This window comes from Microcaecilia unicolor, chromosome 4 (assembly GCF_901765095.1).
Source record: "Microcaecilia unicolor chromosome 4, aMicUni1.1, whole genome shotgun sequence".
Lineage (NCBI taxonomy): Eukaryota > Metazoa > Chordata > Amphibia > Gymnophiona > Siphonopidae > Microcaecilia > Microcaecilia unicolor.
This window is the reverse complement of record NC_044034.1, coordinates 340,486,703-340,511,924: the sequence shown is the minus strand read 5'-3', so window position 1 is coordinate 340,511,924 and position 25,222 is coordinate 340,486,703. Positions and strand designations below refer to the sequence as shown.

The 25,222-nt window shown below is 46.0% G+C and overlaps 1 protein-coding gene across 5 annotated transcripts in view; it reads left to right on the top strand.

Moving 5' to 3' along the window:
• The window catches only part of SCAF4 (SR-related CTD associated factor 4), a 314,126-nt gene that overhangs the window by 175,639 nt on the left and 113,265 nt on the right, over window positions 1–25,222 (top strand). For all 5 annotated transcript variants that reach the window (XM_030202137.1, XM_030202136.1, XM_030202135.1 and 2 more), the window contains 3 exons: window positions 9,166–9,266; window positions 9,444–9,557; window positions 23,975–24,131. In XM_030202137.1, coding sequence (XP_030057997.1) covers window positions 9,166–9,266; window positions 9,444–9,557; window positions 23,975–24,131 — 372 coding nt within the window. The remainder of the gene's footprint in view (window positions 1–9,165; window positions 9,267–9,443; window positions 9,558–23,974; window positions 24,132–25,222) is intronic.

Below are 25,222 nucleotides of genomic sequence, written 5' to 3'. Positions count from 1 at the left end.
CCTGTTTTCATGCCTTCGCCCCTTTTTCATCCACCATCGAGTCGTTTGATTTGGCCAGCGAAGTCTTCCTGTCCGTGTCTACGAAGACTCCAAGTGGCTTTAAGCGTTATAAGGACCATCTCAGGGAAAGGACACCCATTCTTTGGTGTCTGCAGTGTCTTGGGCCCTACCATAGCCCTGCTAACTGTAATCACTGTCTTCATATGAAGAAGAGGACCCAGGTTTCCTGAGAGGCTGAACATAGAAAGATTTTTGGAGCCAGGTTCCTCGACTTCAGTATCGAGGTCTGAGGCGTCGGCATCGACGTTGAATGTTGCACCAGCATTGGGAACATCGGTAAGCATGACTGCTTCGGTATTTTGCACCTGCCATACCTTCCACTACGTCCCCGTCTGGCCCTCAGCCTGCAGTGCGGCCCTGGTGTAGACTGCCACCCAGGCCTGTACCTCGTTGATGTTGGTGGAGGAAGCTTTTCCGGAGTTGAGGTGGGAGCCGGTCGCTTGGCGCCGCTCTCAAGGACATGGTTTCTTGGCATCAAGGCAGTCCCATAGGGAGATCTTGTACGACACTTAGGAGAAGCGCTCATGGGAATGGGAGGAGGATCCCAGATACTTTTCCTCGGATGAGTCATGGGATTCCCTCTGAGCTCTCCCCACCACTTGAATGGAACACAGTCTGCGCTGGAGAGCCTTTCTTTCCCAACTTTTGTAAAGGAAATGGCTGATGCCATTCCATTTCCTTTGGAGGTGGCAGATGAACCCAGGGCCAAGATGCTCGAGGTCCTGGACTATATATCTCCTAAGGAGGCTCTGATGGCTCCTGTTTACGAGGTACTCAAGGCAGTTCTCTGTCGGTCCCTGTTGTCCCCAAGAAGATTTACACCTAGTATCGGATCCAAAGTGAACCTGGGTTTGTAAGGCCTTGGGTGCCTCACGACTCCATGGTGGTGAAATCCGCTCTCAGAAGAGCTAGGAGTTCTAGGGAGTTCTAGGGACTATGCCTTGGCTTCCCCAGGCAGAGAAGCTAGAACCCTGGATTCTTTTGGGAGGAAAATGTATCAGGCCTCAATGCTGATCTCCCATATTCAGTCATACCAGCTCTTCATGAGTGTTTACTTGCGAAACTTGGTGAGACAGCTGTCTGACTTGGTCGATACCACCCCTCCGGAGCAGGCTGAGCCTTTTTGCCAGTTGGTCAAGCAGCAGAAGGCGTTTCAAAAGTTCTTGGCCAGGGGCACTTACGACACTTTTGATGTGTCATCCAGGATCTTTGCCCAAAGTATAGCAATTCGCAGATTCTCATGGCTGCGTGTTTCTGACTTGGAGCATTCTGTTCAGCAGAGGTTGGCGGATGCCCTTTGCTGGGGGGGGGGGGGGGGGGGGATAATCTTTTTAGAGAGAAGATTGACGAGGTCGCAGACCAAATCAAGAAACACACGGGTACTATCTCCTCTCTCCCACTGGGCACCTTCTGCATCCACCTCCTTATCTAGGAGGTTTTTTGGCAAGTCATGGAGTGCTCCCTACTATTACTCTAGGCATAGGTGCACTCCTTCGGCTCGTCCACCTGCTCAGGCTCATCCCCAGCGTGCTCGTTCTCATCAACAACGTGCGTCTAAGGCCCCTGCTGCTCCCCATTCAAAGCAAGGGATGAGTTTTTGACTGGATTCAGCAGAGTATAGCCGCAGTAAGTGTCTCTTCCGGCCGACTTGCTGGTCAGGGGGAGGTGGGTTCTTCAAATAGTTCATCTCGGATACACTTTCAGTTGGCATTACAGACCCCCAAATTGCCCACTGAGAGCTCGTTCATTCAGCTCTCATCACAAGCAGGTACTTGCAGATGAACTCTCCTCCCTTCTAAAGGCCCATGCGGTTGAACCCGTTCCACCTGGAGAAGAAGGGCAGGGATTCTATTCCAAGTACTACCTTGTGCAGAAAAAGACAGGGGGGATGTGTCCCATCCTAGACCTAAGGGCCCTGAACAAATTTCTAGTCCGAGAAAAGTTCAGAATGGTTTCCCTGGGCACCCTTCGTCCCATGATTCAGGGAAATGATTGGCTACGCTCTCTGGACTTGATGGATGCATATACACACATTCTGATACTTCCAGCTCACAGGAAGTATCTTTGTTTTCAGGCCTCTGTGAATCGTTGTCAGACGACCCGATAATATAAGGTGGAAGAGCTGGACTATGGAATCGGGAGCTAGAGGGAAAAGAGGTGCTGGATGCATGGGGAAGGGGGATCTGGAGGGAAGCGAGAGAGGTGCTGGACACATGGAGGGGGAGTGGGGGGCTGTAGGGAAGGGAGAGAGGTGGTAGATCCATAGAGGGGTAGAGTGGGGGCTGGAGGGGAGACTGGTACTGGATCCATGGGGGGGGGGGAGAGGTGCTTGGACCAATGGGGGGGAGTGACTGGGGGCTGGAGGTTAGGGAGAGAGGTGCTTGGACTCCTGGGAGGGGTGAGGAGGCTGGAAGGAAGGAAGATGTGCTGGACCCATGGGGGAGAGTGGGCTTGAGAGATGGAGGGGCTGGTCCCATGGGTGGGCAGAGGGGACTGGAGGGAAGGGGGAAGTGCTGGACCTGCGTGAGAGGGAAGGGAAAGAGATGCCAAATCCAGGGGTTGAAGAGAGAGGGAGTCAAATTCTGAACCCATAGCGGAAGGGAGAGAGGGCAGACTTGTTTGTAATCCTTCAGTTATGTGATTAATTATGATTAAAAGTTTTAATAGAACTGCAGCCCTAAAAAAAACCAAACCCCAGTTTGTCCTTCCCAGTTCCTAGAACATAGGGGAGCCCTCATCTCAAGAAAACATGGTCTTGCAGCCTTGGACATCAGGAGCTCAAGTCCTCACCCTGTGCCCAGACCTCCTATTTCCAGTTCCTCCATGAAAATGGTTCTTTCTGTAGGTTCTAAGCTCCAGGACAGTGTTACAAGGCTACGTCCTCTTTTCCAGGGAATATTGAAGGTAACTTTCATAGTTGTCTGGAAGGAATTGGATCAGGATTTCTCTTCCTGGTTTTTTTTGGGTTTTTTTTTGCATTATAGAGATGAACCTAATAGACTGGGAGGGGATTAATGGTCTGGGGTAGCTGGTGGTGACAGTGGTCCTGGAAGAGTACCAACAGGTCCAAGTTTAGTCAAAGTGCCGGAGTCAGCTATCTAGCACTCCAGCAATGCTGGTCTCTAACTTGGTAACAGTCCAGGTAGTTGCAGGCATGACAGCACTATTTGCTGATGCGGAACAAAGCTGAGGGAAAAAGTAGCTCTTGGGCGCCCTGCTAAATGTCATATTTGGACTGGGGGTGAAGTTCCCCTGCAGGACCTGGGAGCAATACACCTGACTGACACCGTAATCGGGTCAGATGAATTTCTGAACCAACCATGTTTGTAAGGAATAGAAGTGGCTGTGGCTATGGCTTTACTAGTGGCCAAGTTGGGCACGTCTATGAGATCTCGTATCAGCGCTGCAAAACTTCAAGACAAGCAAGTTTATCACACAAAGAAAAGCATGCACCAGGGGGTTTGAATATCTAGCTAAAACCAGGATTGGCATCCAGTCTTCTGTGCATGTTCTTGCTAAGAATCTTGATATTCCATGATCTAGTTTCTGAAAGGTCTACTCAGGAGAAGTGTTTCATCCTTTTCCCAAGTCAGATGATTCTTTCTGGAAGATCTCTACTGTTCTCTTTTACATCATTGGCCCTTGGGAGAATAAGGCAACGTAGCAAGGATATTTAGTATCAGGTGATATAAACTTTGTTGCAAAGAGAACCCTACTGTTCTCTTTTACATCATTGGCCCTTGGGAGAATAAGGCAACGTAGCAAAAGTTCCTTAGCGTCCCTCCGGTCCAGAATGCAACTGATGGGTTGTGTACACCTTCCAGCAGTGGATACTGAAATCTCTGACTGTAGAGTCAATAAGAGCCCTGGCTAATTGTAACTAGACTCAGTATTATCAGTTTCCAGCAGGTGGAAGATGGTGTGCCCTTTCAGTCTCTCTTCCTTCTTTTACTGTCATGCAGCCCATAGATATTCAATGGGCTGCACACCATTTAGTGCATGCTAAATCGGTTAGCGCACCTTAGTAAAAGAACCTCAAAGAGTTACAGTCAAGTCATGATAAAATTAGTGAATGTAGTAACAGATGAAGTGCATCTTGATCTAAGAGGAGTTTTAAGGTGTGGTTATTGTCTTAATATGTAGAGTATTTTTTTTTTTTAATAGAGAAGATATGCTTAAAGGTAATATCAGCAACAGATTGCTCCAAGAATTTTCACAGAAGTATTAAACGGGATACACATCCCTTGGATCTTAGGATAATATGGGTCCAGTTGTACTAAATGGGATACTCATCTCTTGGATCCTAGGATAATGTGGGACCAGTAGTCGGTGGTACCAGGTTAGTAAGACAGCAGTCATTTTAGATAGGTTTAATTTTAAGCTGTTTCCTGCTATCCAGCTTGTGATGGTATCTAGTTTCCCTGAAATCTTTATAGAATCAGAAGAAAAGGAATTAAGTACAGTCAAAGTTAGACTGAATTAAGAATGCTAAAAGAGAATGAAAGACATTGAAAAGTCTGGGTCTATGAAGAGATCCCTGAGGGACACCATAGTGAACAGAATGTGAATAGGAAGTCTATTTCTGCCAATGAATCTTTAAAAAAAAAAAAAATTGTTTTAAAGATACGATTGAAACCAAGTAAAAGCAGGCCTAGATATATCCAGTTCAGAAAGTCTATGTAAGGGAATAGAATGGTCCACAAAATTGAAAACTACAAAGAAGTCAAATGAGTAGCAAGGCATCCTTTCCTTGATCCTGATTTGTTCTAATAAAATCTAGTATTGCAAGGAGCATACACTCAGTACAGTGATAAGGATGTAACCCAGTCTGTCTTGGATGAAATGCATTTGTTTGGTCCAAATAAGTAAGCTGAATAGCCACTATTTTCTCTTTCACTTTTGAAAAGAACAGAAGATCTGATATGGGGCAATGACTTAGAGGGTCAGAGGGGTCTGCTTTGGGATCCTTCAAGTGCAGGTGGACAGTCACTTCTTTTCATTCTGAATGGAAAACACCAGTTGTGAGGCTGGAGATCATTAATGTGGCCTAATAAGGGCCATTGGTCTTTAAGGCATCAATTCTAGGAGAAATTAAGGAGGTGATCACCTTGATTCACACCAACAATAGTTAGCAAGATACCTAGGCCACTTGATCGGAGCACAGGTCCTGATAGGCAGTTATTCTGTCTTCCAGAAGATACTGGTAGGATAATTCTCTTGCTTTTGTTGCACCCCTTTTTTAAGTTCCTCAATGTGAGTATGTAGGTCTGGAGGTTTGACGCCTTAGATGTAGGAATTCTGAGATCTATCATAGCTTCCTTCTGCCCAGTCTTGGTAGAGCGTGGGTACATCCCACTCATCTTGACTGGTCTGGCATGATTGATTGGCAAGAGGAAATTTGGACTTGCATGTGAATTTCATTTCCTTGAGTCCTGCCAGACCAGTCCAGAACCCATCCATGGAAACCATGGTGGTTTTTTCTTAATGTGACAAATTTAAAAAGCTAACAAAAAGTATGTTGTAGCCCACTCTGAAGATAGTTATTTCCTTGGTATATTGAATTCTCATTCCTGGCTTAGTGACCATGAACGGATGATTTGAGTGAATTAGGTTTAACTGGGTATGTTGTAGCCCACTCTGAAGATAGTTATTTCCTTGGTATATTGAATTCTCATTCCTGGCTTAGTGACCATGAACGGATGATTTTGAGTGAATTAGGTTTAACTGGGGGGGGGGGGGGGGGGGGGGGGGGGGAGTTGGAAACCCAAAACATGAGAATTTGCCTTCAGTGGTCTTAGCTTTGATATTAGGATACTAAGGAGATGAAAGCAGCGCCAGCTCTCCCTATAAGTGGCATGAACTGTGCTCTGAGCTGTTTTCTCCTGGCTCCATCTGCTGGCAGGGAGATATAACCCACTTGTCTGGACTGAAGGATTCAAAGAAAGGAAATTAGCAGGTAAGTCCAAAATTCCCCGTAATTCCAGTAACTCATTTTTCACATACCACCCATTCAGACATTTTCAACTTCCTTGCTTGAGATATTGATGAGCAGGAGGAGAGACAGACTGTGTCTGGCCTTCTTGGTGATTTGAAAGGCTGTAATTTCTCCCTCTTTGACTGTCTCCTATCCTCAAGTTCTTCAAATCCACTATCTCAATAACTTCACATCTTCCTTCCTTCCCTCCCTCTCTCCCTTCCTGTTGGGCTGACGACTCTGACGATGGATTGTACGAACATGGCAAGTGAGTTCAGTACTTGTTACATAGCATCACCCACTCCCCCAGAGGGTATCCTTGAGCAATGTTTTCTCTGTCTTGGAAAATGAGGATGCTCCAGGAATAAAATCTGAAGTGAGTTCAGTAAATAAATGGTTTACTGTGGATTCTTATGGCATAAAACCTGTTACTCAAACACTTACTCCCCCAAATGATACACCTGCCTTCTTTGCCCTATAAAATAAGGAATAAAATCTGAAATGAATTCAGTAAAAATGAGTGATACCCTCTGTATTCAGTTTACCAGATATTCCTTAGTGACTGTCAAAAGAGCTCAAAATAAAACTGCTGGGAGATTCAATTAATAGAGGAAAAAACTTGGGATTCGGTGCTAAGGACAGAAAAAGGTTAAATGCCTCTGAGATTCTTAGCAAAAACACAAACTAAATTGTTGGTGATATTGGAGAAGTAAAGTTTAGTAAAACTGATGTTATCCATCTGGGAACAAATGACCTGGCAAGAAATAGCATATCTACAGTACAGAGACTTCCAAATTTTGGAGGCGAGAATTATATCCTCAGTCAATACTGTAGTATTTTCAAAGCTTCTGCTTGTTCATGTGTAGATGAGAAGTTGCCACACACAACCAGCTTGTTATGACTGGGGATGTGAGCCCTTGTGCTCCGACTGAGCACGGCGAAGATGGAGTGCACCACACTCAGTCAGGCAGCCAGACAACCCCTAGCTTCACCTGCACTTAGCCACTATTCCCCAGGAGTTGAGCCCCTGGGTTCAAGCAGCCGGCAGGACTTCCGGAACTGGCGGGGTTGCAGGACCACCGACCAGACAGGTAGCCAACAGACACAGCCAAGAGCCAGGAAAACAGTAGAGCTGAGAATAGTCCAAACACAGTCCAGGGTCAAAAGGCAGGCAGCAACACAATGCGTGGTCAGGAAACAAGCCAAGGTCGAAACACAGGAGAAACTCAGGAATCAGGTAAGGAACACGGATGCAGACCACAACCTCTGCGCAGCAGAAGCCGAAGCACTGAAGGGCTGGAGGCAGTGCCTTAAGTAGAGGAGGAATTAGGCTAAAGCATGTGCAGCTGAACCAAGATGGCTGCCCCCTTCAGCAGAGCTCTAAGGACCAAATATGGGCTTCCTTCCTGTCCTCGTTAGTCCAAGATGGCTTCCTGGGATATGATCTATCCAAGATGGCTGTGTACCATTGCGCTAAGTCGGATGACGGCTGCCAGACTTAGGAAACCGAAACAGACCTTCCCAAGACCGATCCTCATCCTAGCCGGGAGGGACGTAACACAGCTTTAACATTTGGCTCTTAACCTGGTGTAAACAAGGTGGTTTTAGATATTTGTTTATATTTGTTTTACTGTACTTCCTTTAGTGTTGCCATATCAAAGCAGTGTACAGCCTAAAATTAAGACAGAAGAAAACTCCAGTGCATAAACAGAAAGTGGAAAGCAATCATACTTTTCATCATTAGAAACACACAAACTCTATTACAGAACAAACAGAAGGGGGTTGTGGTAGTTGGTAAGTAATCCTGCCTAAACAGTACTCCGTCTACTTAGGGAAGGCTTTAGTAAATAGGTTTTCACACCTGCTTTAAACTTCACAAAGGATAATTTTGCCCCTAACTTAAAAGGTAAATAAGACCAAGAATTAATGCCTCTGTATCACTCCATGGTGTGACATCACCTTGAGTATTATGTTCTGTTCTGGTTGCAATATCTCAAAAAAGATATAGCGGAATTAGAAAAGGTTCAAAGAAGAGCGACCAGAATGGTAAAGGGGATGGAACTCTTTCCATATGTGGAAAAGCTAAAGAGGTTAGGTCCCTTCAGCTTGGAAAAGAGATGGCTGATGGGGAATATGTTTGAGGTCTACAAATTTCTGAGTGGTGTACAATGGGTAAAAGTGAATTTTTCACTCTTGCAAAAAGTACAAAGACCAGTGGCCACTCAATGAAATTATATGGACATACTTTTGAAACAAACAGGAGGAAATGTTTTTTCACTAAAGGAATAGTTAAGCTCTGAAACTTGTTGCTGGAGGATGTGGTAACAGAGGTTAGTGTATCTGGGTTTAAAAAAGATTTGGACAAGTACTTGCAGGAAATGTCCATAGTCTATTATTGAGATGAACATGGGGAAGCCACTTCTTGTCCCGGAATCAGTAGCATGGAATGTTACTAATTGGGTTTCTGCCAGGTACTTCTGATCTGGATTGGCCATTATTGGAAGCAGGATACTGGGCTAAATGGGTCTGACACAGTTTGACTTTTCTTATGTTAACCCCATGTGAGCCAGTCTGGAAGGACTAAAGGAAAGTAAATTAGCAGGTAAGACCTAATTTACCCATACACACATACCTTTATTTTAGCCTTGATTAAATGTAATTTTAGTCTATGGATTTTAAAGGATGACTTGATTTTATATTTAAATATCTTTATTAAAGTAGTCAAACTATTCAGCACAACCTCATAATACCAAATGCGATACAGTTACAAAAGCATAAAGTGACAGGCAAGTTTTGTTCTGGTTTTGTATTCAGATCCCCCCCCCCCCCCCCCCCCCCAAAAAAAAAAAAAAAAAAAAACCCTTGAACTCTGCCCACCCCTAAAAAAAAAAAACTACCTACCTCCTCAATCAACTCATTGCTGTAGTCCATAATACCCTTCTCTCTCTGTAGAACTAATGTACTTTAAACTTGAAAATTATTTTACAAAGTTGAGGTCAAGTACCCAAATAGGGGTTCCAAATCTTTACAAAACATTTCTTAGACCATAGTCCTGCAGTTTCGACTTACATCCTCTCCATTCTTAACAATTCATGCAGCATGTCTTGATTTTAAATTTTTTCTTTTTCTAGTTTGTAGTACTACATTGTGGGTGGGACAGCTGGACAAAAGAACAACTCAGCAGGATGTTGGAAGCCTCTTAGAAGAGTTCGGTCCAATTGAATCAATTAATGTGAGTTCAAATAAATGGAAGTGTTAGGGTTTGAATGAGAGGTGTTTAGTTGCCTTATTTTTGTTGAAATTTATGAACTATTTTCCATAATTTTTTTTTTCGGGGGGGGGGGGGGGGGGTTATTTAGTTTTTAGTATTGCCAGCATTTTTAATAACACTGTATTCTGTGTGGAACAGATGATCCCTCCCAGAGGCTGTGCCTATATTGTTATGGTGAATAGACAGGATGCTTTCCGTGCATTACAGAAATTGAGCCGTGGAAACTACAAAGTAAACCAGAAATCTATAAAGGTATGACCTTGTCCTTTTCTTCCATCCAGGAGAGATCCTTGCCAAATAGTTAGTCCCATTGTACTGCTGTATAACTGTTGCTCTCTTAACTCAAAAGTGGATGGGGGCTGCCAGTGCCACAACTTTAATGCAGTATCTTTTAATATTGTAACTTGTGTTCTCGGATACTTTAACTTGCTTTTGTTCCTTTCCTCTACAGTAAAGCAAATAAGTTTAAAACAAGGAAGATCAGTTCTTACATTGAGTGTAAATCAACTTTCTCTGAGGACATGCAGGTCGTCGGTATTCTCACATCTGGGTGACATCATCCGACGGAGCATGGTGCGGACACTGCCTAGCGTATATAGATATTAGAAAATCCTAGCAGCATCCCATCCAACGTGCGAGCACAGGTTCTTGACAGATATTTTTTTCAGTGTCTTCTTCTTTGGGTTTTTCCTCTTTTTTTTTTTTTTTCTCATTTTCATAATGCTTATTTTCAGTACCTTCCCTTTTTATTTTTAATAGGTTTTTGGCTCTTCAAGTTTTCCTTTTTTGCTGAGCTCTTTAGACCCTTTTCAAGCTGGAGCACCAACTTCTATTTGAGCCTTGCTCTTTTTGACACTCAAAGGTTGAGGAGTTTAATTTAGCCACGATTCTTTTGTTTATTACAACTTGATAAATAACTTTTTTTAACATATAAGTCAAAGCGATTTACAAAGACACGATTCTTTTCTCAATGTCCAAGAAGGACCTCCAGTGGCTTCAAGAGGTGCGCCCAATGCACCTCTTGGTACATTGGGTGCCTTGGAAATAACCATGAGCTCAACTGGTGTTCTCTCTGTTTAAAAATGCAGTTGAGGACACACAGGGCGCGGCAGGTCCAGCAGGAGAAATATTTTGGCTCCTCAAAGGCCGATCTATTGACATTGTCACTGGAAGCATTGACCTCGATGGCTTCTCAGACTTTACCACAGGGAGTGCACTGGATTCGAGGAGGTCTCCACTTCCCTCGACACTTCAAAGGGGATGCTTATGCTTCTTTAGCTTCCCTCAACACTCACCATCGCTGTCCCTTGGTACATGTCCTCTGTGTCAGATCCATTGCAGACTGGTCTGTGCGGCCTATATCAGCACCTCCAGTCAAATCACCTACTTGTGTCTTAAGATCTCAACATCATTCTCACCTGGCTGATGAAAACTCCTTTTGAGTCACTTGATGCCTGTCATCTGAGGTATTTGACCTGGAAAGTTGTGTTTTTGGTGGCAGTCACTTCAGCTCTGAGTCAGTAAGAGTCAGGCCCTGGTGGCCAATCCACCTTCCACAAAATTTAATCACAATAAATTAATTCTTTGCACACACTCTAAATTCTTTCCTAAGGTAGTGTTGGAGTTCCATGTTAACCAGTCAGTTGTGCTGCCAACATTTTTACCAAGCTGCATGCCCATCCTGTCGAAAGTGTACTGCATACTTTAGACTATCTAGAGCGGACTAAAGCTCATAGAAAGTCCACCCAGCTTTTATTTTGACCTAAACAGGATAAGGGTAGCCATTGGCAAACACGGTATTTCCAGTGGCTAGCAGATTGTATCTCCTTCATTTATGCCAAGGCTGGGCTGACTCTAGACAGTCATGTCAAGGCTTATAATGTCAGAGCTATGGTTACGTCGATAGCCCACCTGAGGGGTCAGCCTCCATTGAGGAGATTTGCAACATGGTCCTTAATCCACTTGTTCACATCTCATTACTGCCTTGAGCAGGATACTCGACGTGACAGCTGGTTCAGTCAGACAGTCCTGCAGAATTTGTTTGGTGTCTAGCATCCAACTCTACCCTCCTAGGTTCAGTTTTGTTCTGTTCCAGTCTGCACGTTCACAATTTGTATGTGTATAGTTTAGGGTTGATTGACTTCAAGGCCTTGATGTCTCGAGTCTGTATTGTCCTAGCATTGTTGTTTTCTCGGTGAGCCTGGTAGCTAGGGATTCCAGATATGAGAATACTGATGGCCTACTTGTCCATGGAGAAAGTGAAGTTACTCATGTAGCTGGTGTTCTCAGAGGGCATCAGGCTGAGTTGTCTCACATACCCTCCTATCTCCCGTAGGAGTTGTATTCCTTTAGCAATGTTACCCTACTGAAGAACCTGTGCTCGTGCATCGGATGGGAAGGCACCTGCACATGCGAAGTGGGATGCTGCTAGAATTTTCAAATAGCTGTATATCCTAGGTAGCACCTGCACCAAGCTCTGTCGGATGATGTCACACAGATGTGAGAATGTATCCAACGTGTGAGCACAGGTTCTGCAGTCTTTTTTTTTTTTTTTTTCCCCATGGAGCTGAGAGGTCGCGTCTTCATGGTCTCTCTTCAGCGCGTCTCAACAGAGTTTGTTTTCAGTGCCTTCCTGTGCGGGTTTTTCTCATTTTCTTCAGAATATTTATTTTCTTAGTAGGCAGCTATCCATATCAGTAAATGTGTTATTACAGTTGATACTATTTGATATACTTGTTGGCCCTCTTGGCAGAAGCATTGAAAGTGAATTACTTTGTAGATGCTGACCAAAACTTTTTTTCACCTAGTTTTGGCGAAAACCAAAACTGCAGCTGAAACTTACCACCTGGATTTGGCCAAAACCGAAAACTAAAATTTGGTTGTGTGAATGTGAACTAGTGAGGCCCACTGGAGATTGTTAGAGTTTGCAATCGGCAGCCTTCTATCAAATCCACAAGAGGTTACCCTCCAGTTCCAGGAACTGCAAGCACAGGCTGACAACTAGGATATCCATTTTAACAAGGACTTCTCAACAAGTCGGGCATGTTTAGGTTCCTAAGTCAATGCAGATGTAGTTAGAATTTGAGAAAGGAACTTTGTGAGAACATGTAAAAAAATAAAAATAACTAAATAATCATGATTACCAGCTTTTTATCGTTACCCAAACTGTGCACAAATAACAAGAGAAAGTATCATCGAGATGTTTTTCTGTTTTGTATTTACTTATAAAACTGATTAAGGACAAGCTTCTGCATACCACAAGTTTGATTAAAACGCACTATTTTCGTTGTACCCAACAGAGCATGAAAATTCTTTAGAATCACCCAAATAATATCCAAGCCAATATATATATAATTTAAATAATGAAAGACTATTTTACCTTCAAGCAAAATAGTCTCCATACACATGGACCTCAGCTAATTAAAACTGAACCTAAAAGCCACAGTGCTTTTATAATTTCTGACTTTACGTCACATTTCTGAATGACAGCTGATATATCTCCACAGAGAGGGTAATTCCTAAGGAGCTTATCGTCCCAAATTTACGTACTTAAATTTCTGCTAAACTTTTGTATCAAAAGTATTTGGAGCATTGTATCATACAAACTACTATGCAGGATCATAAAACCGCATTACTTGCAATCACATTACACAACAACATCATGATCAAAAAAAAAAGAAGAGTAGCCCCCCCCCCCCCCCCCAAAAAAAAAAAACAAAAAAAAACCTACCTTACAATCTCTGGTGGTGTAGTCAGGGCAGAAGTGGTCCCCAGTTGCTCTTGCCCATATCAACTGTACTCTCAAAATGGCTGCTGTGACCTCTTGCAGCCATCTCACGAAATTTTCAGTAGAGGTGATGTCAGACATTTTGAGAACAGAACCAGCATGGACAGGAGCGACATGGGGATCACTCTTGCCCTGACTACATCCCTTAGACCCCAGGTATTGTAAAATAGGCCTGAGGGGAGCATCAACAGGTGGGGAGAGGCAACTCCTGTTGAGGGAGGGAAACAGCACAGGACAAAGCACACATTTTCAGCTTCCACCAAAAACAGTTTTGGCCAAAACCGAAACCATGGCTTTATCCTTTTGGACGAAACCGGGCAGAAAAAGAATTTTGGGCCAGTTTCGGCACCGAAATTCAGTTAGTCTCTATCACTTTTAATAATGGTCAGTACTAGAATAAAAGTGAGGAATGTTGACAGAGCAATATGAAAGAGTGTGTTGGTACTGCCAGTGTTCATGCTTTGTGAATAAATAACTTAGATTTCACAAGCACTAAAAATCATTATTTAAAAAGTATGAAATCAAATTCAAGTAGCAAGATAAAGATGATGGTAAAGAATGGTCTTTGTATAAGGGGAAAGGGTTTTTCTAAAAATGTAGGCATTCAGGGGCTGACATGACTGCTTCATAGAATAATATGACAAGTAGAAGATTATGTGGCCTCTGTAGATGCGGTTTTGTAGTCTGGAATTTGAGATAGCAAAATTAGAGACTGTAAACTGTAGTTCCTTGATGGAAAAAATAGCACAGATCACTGTATGTATAAAGCATTTTCTCCGAGGACAAGCAGGCTGCTTGTTCTCACTGATGGGTGACGTCCATGGCAGCCCCTCCAATCGGAACACTTTCTAGCAAAGTCCTTTGCTAGTCCTCGCGCGCCAATGCGCACCGCGCATGCGCGGCCGTCTTCCCGCCCGAACTGGCTCGTGCCGGCCAGTCTTCTTTTGTCCGCGCTCGGTACGGTCGTGTTTCGCCGTTCGCGCCCCAAAGTTGACCTCGCGTGTCGTTTATCGACTTCGTTCTTCAAAAAATAAATAAATAAATAAAGGTGTCTGAAGGAAACCTTTTGGTTTTCTCCCTTCCCGTACTTCTAGTTTTTGCCCCGATAAGTTTTCTTTCGTCGTCGGGGTAGGCCCTATTTAGGCCTTGGTCGAAGTTTTTCTTCCCCCTATTTTTGCGGTGCCATTTTCGCCATTTCGAGTTTTGATCTCGCCGGCGCGATTTTTCCGCCCATGACATCAAAGTCTTCCAGCGGCTTCAAGAAGTGCACCCAGTGCGCCCGGTAATCTCGCTCACTGACAGGCACGCGTCGTGTCTTCAGTGTCTGGGGGCTGGGCACCGCCCTCAGGCCTGTAGTCTGTGTTCTTGCTTGCAACAGCGGACTCAGGTAGCGAGGTTAGCCCAGTGGAATGTTTTGTTCTCGGGCTCTTCGTCGGCATCGGCACCGGGAGTATCGACTGCTTCGACGTCGTCGGCGCCCGGACCTTCATCCTCGCCCCCGATTGCATCGAGTGCATCGAGGCATCGGCCCCCTGCATCGGGGCGACATCGGAGGGCTGTGTCGGTGGTATCGAGACCTCCTCGTCTGCTGATGTCGGACGGTGGTGCTTCGTCTGGAGTGCAGGTGAGGGCTGTCCATTCCTCTGCTGGTGGCGGTGAGCCTTCGGGTGGGTCTCCCCCTACCCTGAGGGCTCCTGCGGTACAGCCCCCCCGAGACCGACCCTCTTCGGCCTCGGCCCCGAGGAAGAGACGGCTGGATTCTACGTTCTCCTCGTCGGTGCCGGGAAGCTCCGGTCCAAAAAATCGAAGAAGCATCGTCACCGGTCCCCTTCCCGTGTCGGCACCGAGAGCTCTGGGTCGCCGAGGGAGTCGGCACCCAGTAAGCATCGGCACTGAGAGGACCGCTGACTCTCTGTTCAAGAGGTGTCGATGCGCTCCCCTTTGGACAGCCCGGAGCAGCCTCCACGCCCGGAACAGGTTCTGACATCGACTCCTGCATCGGCTTCCATGTCTTTTTCTACAGCCGCTCTGCACGAGAGCCTCCGGGCCGTTCTCCCAGAGATTCTGGGAGAGCTGTTGCGCCCTACCCCTCCGGTACCGGGGGTGCTTGCGCCATGGGTACCGTTGAGCGAGGCGCTGGCTGGCCCATTGTCTGGGGTACCGAGTGCGGTAGCCTCCCAGGAAGGCTCCCTGACTACGTCGGCGGAGGGAGCTTCGCCGGTGCGGGCGAGGGAGTCTACCTCTCGACGCTCCCGCCGTGGTTCCACGGAGTCGAGCCGGGCACGGTTGCAGACACAGGTCCGTGAACTTGTGTCTGACACCGATGGTGAGGCCTCGTGGAAAGAAGAAGAAGACATCAGATATTTCTCTGACGAGGAGTCTGAGGGTCTTCCTTCTGAACCCACTCCCTCTCCTGAAAGACAGCTTTCTCCTCCTGAGAGTCTGTCTTTCGCTTCCTTTGTCCGGGAGATGTCTACGGCCATCCCCTTCCCGGTGGTTGTGGAGGACGAGCCCAGGGCTGAAATGTTTGAGCTCCTGGACTATCCTTCTCCACAGTACCCATGCGTCCACAGTACCCATGCATCATGTCCTAAAAAAGACATTGCTGGCGAACTGGACCAAGCCTCTAAGTAATCCCCACATTCCCAAGAAGATCGAGTCCCAGTACCGGATCCATGGGGACCCAGAGCTGATGTGCACTCAGTTGCCTCATGACTCTGGAGTTGTGGATTTGGCCCTAAAGAAGGCCAAGAGTTCTAGGGAGCATGCTTCGGCGCCCCCGGGCAAGGACTCTAGAACCTTGGACTCCTTTGGGAGGAAGGCCTACCATTCTTCTTTGCTCGTGGCCAAGATTCAGTCCTACCAGCTCTACACGAGCATACACATGCGGAACAATGTGCGGCAGTTGGCGGGCTTGGTGGACAAGCTCCCCCCTGAGCAAGCCAAGCCATTTCAGGAGGTGGTCAGGCAGCTGAAGGCTTGCAGAAAATTCCTGGCCAGAGGGGTGTATGACACCTTTGATGTTGCGTCCAGGGCCGCTGCTCAAGGTGTGGTGATGCGCAGACTCTCATGGCTGCGTGCCTCCGACCTGGAGAATAGAATCCAGCAGCGGATTGCGGACTCACCTTGCCGTGCGGATAATATTTTTGGAGAAAAAGTCGAGCAGGTGGTAGAGCAGCTCCACCAGCGGGACACCGCGTTCGACAAGTTCTCCCGCCGGCAGCCTTCAGCCTCTACCTCTACAGGTAGAAGATTTTTTGGGGGAAGGAAGACTGTTCCCTACTCTTCTGGCAAGCGTAGGTACAATCCTCCTTCTCGACAGCCTGCAGCCCAGGCTAAGCCCCAGTGCGCGCGCTCTCGTCAGCAGCGTGCGCCTCAGCAAGGCCCCTCGGCTCCCCAGCAAAAGCAAGGGACGAGCTTTTGACTGGCTCCAGCAGAGCATAGCCGACATCCAAGTGTCAGTGCCGGGCGACCTGCCAGTCGGAGGGAGGTTGAAAGCTTTTCACCAAAGGTGGCCTCTCATAACCTCCGATCAGTGGGTTCTCCAAATAGTCCGGCAGGGATACACCCTCAATTTGACCTCAAAACCTCCAAATTGTCCACCGGGAGCTCAGTCTTACAGCTTCCAACACAAGCAGGTACTTGCAGAGGAACTCTCCGCCCTTCTCAGCGCCAATGCGGTCGAGCCCGTGCCATCCGGGCAAGAAGGGCTGGGATTCTATTCCAGGTACTTCCTTGTGGAAAAGAAAACAGGGGGGATGCGTCCCATCCTAGACCTAAGGGCCCTGAACAAATATCTGGTCAAAGAAAAGTTCAGGATGCTTTCCCTGGGCACCCTTCTTCCCATGATTCAGGAAAACGATTGGCTATGCTCTCTGGACTTGAAGGACGCCTACACTCACATCCCAATACTACCAGCTCACAGACAGTATCTGCGATTTCAGCTGGGCACACGTCACTTCCAGTACTGTGTGCTACCCTTTGGGCTCGCCTCTGCTCCCAGAGTGTTCACGAAGTGCTTGGCTGTAGTAGCAGCGGCACTTCGCAGACTGGGAGTACACGTGTTCCCATATCTCGACGATTGGCTGGTGAAGAACACATCCGAGGCAGGAGCCCTGCAGTCCATGCAGATGACTATTCGCCTCCTGGAGCTACTGGGGTTTGTGATAAATTATCCAAAGTCCCATCTTCTCCCAGTGCAGAAACTCGAATTCATAGGAGCTCTGCTGGATTCTCGGACGGCTCGCTCCTATCTCCCAGAATCGAGAGCCAACAACTTGTTGTCCCTCGTCTCGCGGGTGCGAGCGTCCCAGCAGATCACAGCTCGGCAGATGTTGAGATTGCTGGGCCACATGGCCTCCACAGTTCATGTGACTCCCATGGCCCGCCTTCACATGAGATCTGCTCAATGGACCCTAGCCTCCCAGTGGTTTCAGGCTGCTGGGGATCTAGAAGACGTGATCCACCTGTCCACGAGTTTTCTCAAATCCCTGTATTGGTGGACGATTTGGTCCAATTTGACGCTGGGACGTCCTTTCCAAATTCCTCAGCCACAAAAAGTGCTGACCACGGATGCGTCTCTCCTGGGGTGGGGAGCTCATGTCGATGGGCTTCACACCCAAGGAAGCTGGTCCCTCCAGGAACGCGATCTACAGATCAATCTCCTGGAGTTAAGAGCGGTCTGGAACGCTCTGAAGGCTTTCAGAGATCGGCTGTCCCACCAAATTATCCAAATTCAGACAGACAACCAGGTTGCCATGTATTACATCAACAAGCAGGGGGGCACCGGATCTCGCCCCCTGTGTCAGGAAGCTGTCAGCATGTGGCTCTGGGCTCGCCGTCACAGCATGGTGCTCCAAGCCACATACCTGGCAGGCGTAAACAACAGTCTGGCTAACAGGTTGAGCAGGATTATGCAACCTCACGAGTGGTCGCTCAATTCCCGTGTAGTGCGACAGATCTTCCAGGTGTGGGGCACCCCCTTGGTAGATCTCTTCGCATCTCGAGCCAACCACAAAGTTCCTCAGTTCTGTTCCAGGCTTCAGGCCCACGGCAGACTGGCATCGGATGCCTTCCTCCTGGACTGGGGGGAGGGTCTGCTGTATGCTTATCCTCCCATACCTCTGGTGGGGAAGACTTTGTTGAAACTCAAGCAAGACCGAGGCACCATGATTCTGATTGCTCCTTTTTGGCCGCGTCAGATCTGGTTCCCTCTTCTTCTGGAGTTGTCCTCCGAAGAACCGTGGAGATTGGAGTGTTTTCCGACCCTCATCACACAGGACGAAGGGGCGCTTCTGCATCCCAGCCTCTGGTCCCTGGCTCTCACGGCCTGGATGTTGAGAGCGTAGACTTTGCCTCTTTGGGTCTGTCAGAGGGTGTCTCCCGCATCTTGCTTGCTTCCAGGAAAGATTCCACTAAGAGGAGTTACTTCTTTCAATGGAGGAGGTTTGCCGTCTGGTGTGACAGCAAGGCCCTAGATCCTCGCTCTTGTCCTACACAGACCCTGCTTGAATACCTTCTGCACCTGTCTGAGTCTGGTCTCAAGACCAACTCTGTAAGGGTTCACCTTAGTGCAATCAGTGCATACCATTACCGTGTGGAAGGTAAGCCGATCTCAGGACAGCCTTTAGTTGTTCGCTTCATGAGAGGTTTGCTTTTGTCAAAGCCCCCTGTCAAGCCTCCTACAGTGTCATGGGATCTCAATGTCGTTCTCACCCAGCTGATGAAACCTCCTTTTGAGCCACTGAATTCCTGCCATCTGAAGTACTTGACTTGGAAGGTCATTTTCTTGGTGGCAGTTACTTCAGCTCGTAGAGTCAGTGAGCTTCAGGCCCTGGTAGCCCAGGCCCCTTACACCAAATTTCATCATAACAGAGTAGTCCTCCGCACTCACCCTAAGTTCTTGCCAAAGGTTGTGTCGGAGTTCCATCTGAACCAGTCAATTGTCTTGCCAACATTCTTTCCCCGTCCTCATTCCTGCCCTGCTGAACGTCAGCTGCACACATTGGACTGCAAGAGAGCATTGGCCTTCTATCTGGAGCGGACACAGCCCAACAGACAGTCCGCCCAATTGTTTGTTCTTTTGATCCCAACAGGAGGGGAGTGGCTGTGGGAAAACGCACCATATCCAATTGGCTAGCAGATTGCATTTCCTTCACTTACGCCCAGGCTGGGCTGGCTCTTGAGGGTCATGTCACGGCTCATAATGTTAGAGCCATGGCAGCGTTGGTAGCCCACTTGAAGTCAGCCACTATTAAAGAGATTTGCAAAGCTGCGACGTGGTCATCTGTCCACACATTCACATCTCATTACTGCCTGCAGCAGGATACCCGACGCGACAGTCGGTTCGGGCAGTCAGTGCTTCAGAATCTGTTCGGGGTTTAGAATCCAACTCCACCCCCCTAGGCCCATGTTTGTTCTGTTCCAGGCTGCACTCTCAGTTAGTTGGTAAATTTTTTAGGTCAATCTCAGTTATGTCCTCGCTGTTGCGAGGCCCAATTGACCATGGTTGTTGTTTTGAGTGAGCCTGGGGGCTAGGGATACCCCATCAGTGAGAACAAGCAGCCTGCTTGTCCTCGGAGAAAGCGAAGGTATTCTCCGAGGACAGCAGGCTGATTGTTCTCACAAACCCGCCCGCCTCCCCTTTGGAGTTGTGTCTTCCCTTCTCTTTGTCTTGCTACATATGAGACTGGCCGGCACGAGCCGGTTCGGGCGGGAAGACGGCCACGCATGCGCGGTGCGCATCGGCACGCGAGGACTAGCAAAGGACTTTGCTAGAAAGTGTTCCGATTGGAGGGGCTGCCGTGGACGTCACCCATCAGTGAGAACAATCAGCCTGCTGTCCTCGGAGAATACCTTCTACAGGTATGTAGCATTCGCTTTATCATAGACATAAGATAAGGAAAGGTTTTTAGTACATATTGGCCCTTAGTGTAGAGGAGAATCTCTTAGCTGAGAGATGGAGGTTATGGTTAGATGCATAGAAACAGAACCAGCATAATTATGTATTCAGTGACAAAAAAAAGCATTCAGTTCAAGTATTGGAAGAAGGCATGTATGTTCTTGAAGTGTAATGGAAAAATATTTAACTTTCTATTTCTGTGTATGAAAAGTAATAGCTACCATTCAGAGAAAGGTTTGGTTGTGTCCAAATCAAAATCTAAAAGAAAACTGACGACTGGAACCTGCAGTTATTTCATTTGTTGCTAGACCGGGAAATGTGTGGGGGAGGGGGGTGGGTTTCCCTCCAGAATATTTCTATGTACAAGGCCCTTTTGCCTTAAAAGTTTAGCTGGAAGTTAGAACCAAGCCCGGGGAGAGAGGGGGGCTCTTCCTCCTCGAGGAAGCTCAGTGGATTTATTTGCACTGTTGAACACACGTTCTCTTCGTAGGGAATGTGATCAGGGGGTAGAAGATCAAGAGAAACCCTTACAGGTGTCCTTGTGGATGGAGGATTTGCTTCTAGGAGAGGATTCTTCTGTAGTTCAAGTTTTCCACTGGGAAGAAGTGCAAGAATTGATTTACCTGGTTTTGACTCTGAATTTTGAGGAGGCTCTTAACGCTCCTGAAATCTGGATGTGGTCCCTTTAGTGAAGGGTATTAGACTGATTCCTTCTAAATACATCAAGATATTCAAGGCATTGTTCGGGCTCAGTGGAATGCCCCAGGTGCTCCTTTTAGGTTGTCATGGTCCATGATTAGACTGTTTAAGATTCCTGAGCAGGAAGAGACATGTTAAAACCCCTCCAGTTGTGGATGCTGTGGTCTCTGCCTTGACTAAGAAGAACACCATGCCAGTGGATGACAGTATAGCTTGAAAAACCCACAGTATTGCAGGATGGAATCTCTCCTGACGTATAGTTTTGATGTTTCGGTTCTAGTGGTGCAGGCAGTCATCTGTGTTGACTTAATGGCTAGGGCATGGTTTTGATGGTCTGAGAATGCTTTGGACAGGACGTCTGATAACTGTTGTGGATTGAGAAGTTGCTAAGATAGAGATGGGATCTGCTGTCTTGGCGGATATGCTTCAACTTGCTTAAGGTGTTGATTTCTACTCTGGGGTATTTACTCTATTGGCTATCTTCATGTCTTCAGCAAAAAGGCAATCTTTTCTTTATCCATTAGCAATATTAAACAGAATCGTCCCCAGGACTGATCCATGAGGCACTCCACTACTTGCCTTCCTTTCCTCCAAGTGTATTCCATTTACCACCACCCTCTGTCAATCTGTTTCCAATCCACTTTTGGTCCTAAGGTCAGCCCTCTCAACTTATTCTTGTCTTCTGTGAGGTACCATATCAAAGGCTTTGCTGAAATCCAAGTAGATTACATGTAGTGCATGTCCTTTATCCAATTCTTTGATCACCCAGTCAAAGAAATCAATCAAATTTGTTTGGCAGGATTTTCCTTTGGTAAAGCCATGTTTGCTTCTAGAAAGTTAATTATCTTTTTCTTCAGCACTGATATGAGGCATACCATCCTGTAGTTTCCCCACTTTTTCCTTGTTTCCCACTTCTCTAAAGAGGGACCACATCATCTCGTCTCCAATCCCGCGGAACACCTCTTGTCTCTAAAGATCTATTATATTTCAATGGTTTTTATTGATGAATAAACACCATGTATACTAAATCCAACAGAAACAAGGATACAGAAGCCATTGATCCTACATTCATGGTCAAACAACTTTAGAACCACCATCAATATTTTACATAATCCCCTCCAAAATAATAGTATCCCCCCTTCTCTCCCCCGGTTGCTCCCCAGTAGCCTTCATACCTCTAGGAAACTGAAAGAGAAAGTATCCCCTTCTCTAGAAAGTAGTAGTAGGGCCAGGGGCCTGGACTCTGATGACCCCCTGCCAATTGGGTGGTATCCAGTGAGCAAATAAGAACATTCCCTGAATCCCTATCCCCCCCCCCCCCCCCCCCAAAGAAAAACAAAAAACAAAAGTAGCTGACCGAGGCTGTTCACTTCTTATAATGTATTCAATATCCCACTGCGGGCTCTCGGAAACAAAGATTGAATATATTCCCCCCCCCCCCCCCCCATATTGCCAAGAGCCCTTTCCCAGTGTGGGAATAAGCACACCAAACCCTTTTCAAACAGCATCAATGCGTGCAGTTGGTTTCTCCACAGCTAATAATATGGTGGGTCTGATGACACCCAAACCCCCACTATAACTTTCTTGCCCACCATTCCCTCCTTTGGAATGAGCACCCAAACCCCCAGCATAACTTTCTTGCCCACCATTCCCTCCTTTGGAATGAGCACCCAAACCCCCAGCATAACTTTCTTGCCCACCATTCCCACCTTTCGAATTAACTGTCTTTGACTTCCTCTGTGTCACCAAAAGCCCCCTGCATGATCCAAAGGAAACCCTTAGGAGATAATGTATGTGTTGATAACAGTGTTAAGTAAGAGGCTATTGCCCTCCAAAAATATCATATGTGTGGGCAGGTCCAGAATACATGAAAGTAAGTGTGGTCTGCTTGATTACAATTTGTACACAAAGGGTATTCTATGCGCTCCATTTTAAATATCTGTTCCCGTGTTTAAGCCCTGTGTAATATGCGAAATTGACATTCTCTGAGCGACGCATTTGATGTAATTCAGGGGATACATTGTATTGCTGGAAGAAATTGTGAAGTAGTAGATTGGCAGCCCAAATCCACACTCCATCGTTGGATCAAATGGGACAGATTCTGCTATGAAGAGATATGCACAAGTATTTATATGATTCTGCTATCAAGAGGCGATCCTCCCCAGCTCGGGCTGTCATTTCATGAAAGAGCATACTGTGAGACCTACAAAAGGTTTCTGGACCAAAGGAAGATATATAGTAAGACACTTGGCAGTACGCTTAATCGTCCTGGGGCCTAAACAAAATACCATCTCCCAAATGCTCCAGTGGGCGAATCCTTCCTTCCGCATCCAATAAATGACATAGCTGGTCTATACCCTTAGTTCGCCACTTCCTAAAAACTCTATTATCCATGCCAGGCTTAAACTGTGGATTTCCACCTATTGGGAGGAAATCAGTTGATGACATTTCCCAGCATCTGGCAATCTCTCTCCACAAATCTCATAACAGCCTCAATAAAAGGCTATTCTTCGCCATCAGTGGGATCTGGGAGGCCATGGCCTTCAACAAGAAAAGTAAATGCCAAGGGGAAAAGTAATGCTGCTCCAACTCCAATGGTGAGTAGTCATGACCCTGCAGCAGCCAGTCCACTAAATGTTTAAAGAGACATGCCTGATATTTGTTGATGCTCGGCAGCCCCAACCTCCCCCCACTGCCTAGAAGCATCTTGAAAGATAATTTTGGTTTGGACCCTCCCCAACACAATTTTGTCAATAACTTTTGAAGTATTATTAAATTTTTCTTGAGCAACTTCAGTGGGAGCATCTGCAGAACATAGAGCCATCTAGGAAACTCCACCATTCTAAAAGGTTGGATTCTGCCATATAGACTAATAGGGAGATGCTGCCATCCTTCCATATGGACTGTTATGGAGGCTAGTAATTTATCTACATTAAGGTGGTATATTCGAGAGGTGTCACATGTTAACTGTATGCCAAAGTAACGTAAGGAGTCCTCTGCCCATATCGGCAGAAAAACTCACAGCAGTTGATTGCGGACCTGGGCCTCATATTAATTTCAAACCATTTCAACATCAATGTGTCCACAAAACATGAAAAAAATGTCCTTTGGATCTTTTTCCTGTTTAATTGTACTTGTTGCCTTAAATCTTGATGTTTAATCATTTTGCATAAATATTAAACTTACTTTGTATATCTGTGGTTTCATGCATTATCAGTGCTTTGCCCTAAATCCCAAGAAAAGAAACTTATAAAATAAATGTGTTCTTTTAATTGCTTCAAGATTGCTTGGGCTTTAAATAAAGGAATAAAGGCAGACTACAAACAGTACTGGGATGTGGAGCTGGGTGTTACCTATGTACCATGGGACAAAATTAAGCCTGAAGAACTGGAAAGCTTTTGTGAAGGAGGCGTGTTGGACAACGAGACCCTTAGTCCAGGTGAAGCATATTTATAAACTTGGTTAAATGTCTTAAACCTCCCCCCCCCCCCCCCCCCCCCCCCGATAGTTGCAAATATGAAGTGGGATCAATCTGTATCTATCATACCAGAGTAGCACTTTAAAGAGCCGCTTGATTTTTTTCCCCTCTTATTTTTCATTGGTATCCTCTATATATGATGGTAAATTACTATTTTAATTCCCACAGTAAACAACATACATTGAAAATAGCTGAGAATAAAAAGATTGATTCCTATATCTTTGTGCCAGGAGCATTATACCAACTGTTGACTTGTTCTCTTTCTAGATCCCACTTAGAAAAGTGTGACGACCCCCCCCCCCCCCTTCCAAAAAGATCAAGCAGAAATCTTAGGACAGAAGTCTTACGTTATATTTTGTATTATTCTCACACTAGCAGAACTTGAGAGCAGATACTTCCATAAGTCATTGGCAGTAGAATGATGCCAGTATCAGAACTGGCCCATGGAACCATAGTTTTTCATAACGAATCCTTCCCATTTTTGTTTCTTGTTCCATTTTGTGTGTGTTCCTTTACTTAAAAAAAGAAAAAAGGCTTTTTGGTCCAGTGTTTCTCTTTTTGTGAACTAAAATTCTATAGCTTTGTAATGTACAATATTTAAAATCAGTTTAAGTTAGATTAAAACTGTAATTGAAATATCCTGCATCAAAGGGGCATATCCCATTCATATTTTTCTGCCATGTGGGTACAGTAGGTTCCAGCTATCAGTTCTGATTTTTGGACCCTTTTATTTTCTATTAGGCAGACCTGATCTGGATGTTGCAGAACTGCCAGAGTCTTTCAGTTCCTATTTTTAACCTTTTATCAGTTAATATGGATTATTCACTGGTAGATGCCATTTGCTGTGGCCTAATCTGAAAAGAGAGATTGAGCTTCAGAATGCTTTCCTTGATCATGACCAGTATATATGCTTCTATTAAACCTATGATATGTAGCACAAGTTGGAATTCTATGAACAGTAGCAACAGTTGTGAAGGCTCCAGTTTAGCTACTGACAGTTTGTGCATTTTTCCTAAATACTCGATATTCACCCATTTTAAAAATACATCCTT